At 35.0% G+C, this 1,439-nt stretch overlaps 1 protein-coding gene across 1 annotated transcript; it reads right to left on the bottom strand.

Moving 5' to 3' along the window:
- Positions 1-475: 475 nt before the first annotated feature.
- On the bottom strand, positions 476-1,144 carry LOC18047969 (ethylene-responsive transcription factor 13). Its single transcript, XM_006442860.2, has one exon. It carries the CDS (start codon positions 1,090-1,092, stop codon positions 559-561), a length of 534 nt encoding a protein of 177 aa, XP_006442923.1. The 5' UTR covers positions 1,093-1,144; the 3' UTR covers positions 476-558.
- Positions 1,145-1,439: the final 295 nt, after the last annotated feature.

Raw genomic sequence — 1,439 nt, 5'->3', positions numbered from 1 at the left:
GGTTTGTTTATTAACTGTGTGAAGTTTGAAATTTTATTAATTTTAGATTTTTTATAATTTTTTTTAATAATTTAATATTTAATTTTTAGACGTTTAGATCTCAATAAAAAATTATATTTTTATAAGAAATGATCTGAATAAGAAGTAAATATTATATTACAATAATATCTCTATAAAATATATTTATTTCTTAAATGATATAACGTAATTCATTTTTTTAAATTTTGATTGATAAGGATAGTAATATCAAATAACTATGTTATTTGTTTATTTATAAAAACAAACAAAATGTTACTTATATTTAGATATTTAAAAAAAAATAAACATATTATTTAGATATTTGTATTCAGCAGCCTTATTTAGACTCAAAGAAATTCAAATTCGTTCAGATTTCGAGTTAAAGCATCCACCGGCTGACTACAAACTCTAATAAAAATATCAAGAAAAAAATTAACATTGATCGTTCAATTTTATTAATAAAATACGTACACAGTTGAAAAGTTTCATCATCAAATGAAAAGAGATCAGCTGAGATAGGAAGTAAATCTTTATCCCATTTCAGAAACCCAGCTGATTCATTAGTCGTCTCCGCTTAAGCATTGAAGCTTCAGACGAAGTGGATGACGACGAAGGCGGCTCCGTAGATGCAAGCCTGTTTTTAGTCTTAACCCTATTAACCTCAGTATTAGAGGCAACCAGGTGAGGGAAATTAAGCTTGGCTTTTTGGCCGTGAAGTCTGAAAGCCGCTCGGTCGTAAGCCAATGCAGCATCCTCAGGCGTCACAAATGTCCCCAGCCAAACTCGTGCCCCCTTCTTGTTCTTACTGTCCCTTATCTCGGCAGCAAACGTGCCCCACGGTCTCGTCCTCACACCTCGAAAACATCTTCGCACGTGATGTTGACTCTCAGGCGTCCGAGGTGTCGTGGCTACGGCTGCTATGCCACTGGAGTTACAGTCGTCGCTCGAAGTAGCGCTTTCCGAAGGAAACGGAGTAGGAAATAAGTCGAAGTCGAAACCGTCATCCTCAAGAAGATACTGGCGGATTGACTCCAAGATAGCAAATTCTGACTCCGAGATGTTTTCTGTGTACATTTAAAAGAATGATTCTAGAAAGCTTTCTTTCTTTAGATCTGCGAGAGCTTTGTGTTTGCCTAATTTTGTACATCCACCAACAGCCGCATGTAATTAGCTACTATATATATGGGAGCCTCTATGTTACATTGAATGTACCATACACAATCAATAAGAACCATATAAATTATGGGACCCACATAATTATGTGGTTCTTATTGGTTGTGTATGATACATTCAATGTAACATAACAAAATTCCTATATATATACGTCTGCTGCTACATCTGCATGTGAGGGGTCTCAGCACTAGTGTCCAAATGGGATTAATTATTTGTCAAGTCCCATACACGTATCTAAGAATAGATGG

The sequence above is a fragment of the Citrus clementina genome, unplaced genomic scaffold, assembly GCF_000493195.1.
Source record: "Citrus clementina cultivar Clemenules unplaced genomic scaffold, Citrus_clementina_v1.0 scaffold_3, whole genome shotgun sequence".
In the NCBI taxonomy this organism is placed as follows: Eukaryota; Viridiplantae; Streptophyta; class Magnoliopsida; order Sapindales; family Rutaceae; genus Citrus; species Citrus x clementina.
This window is presented reverse-complemented; position numbering and strand designations above follow the sequence as displayed.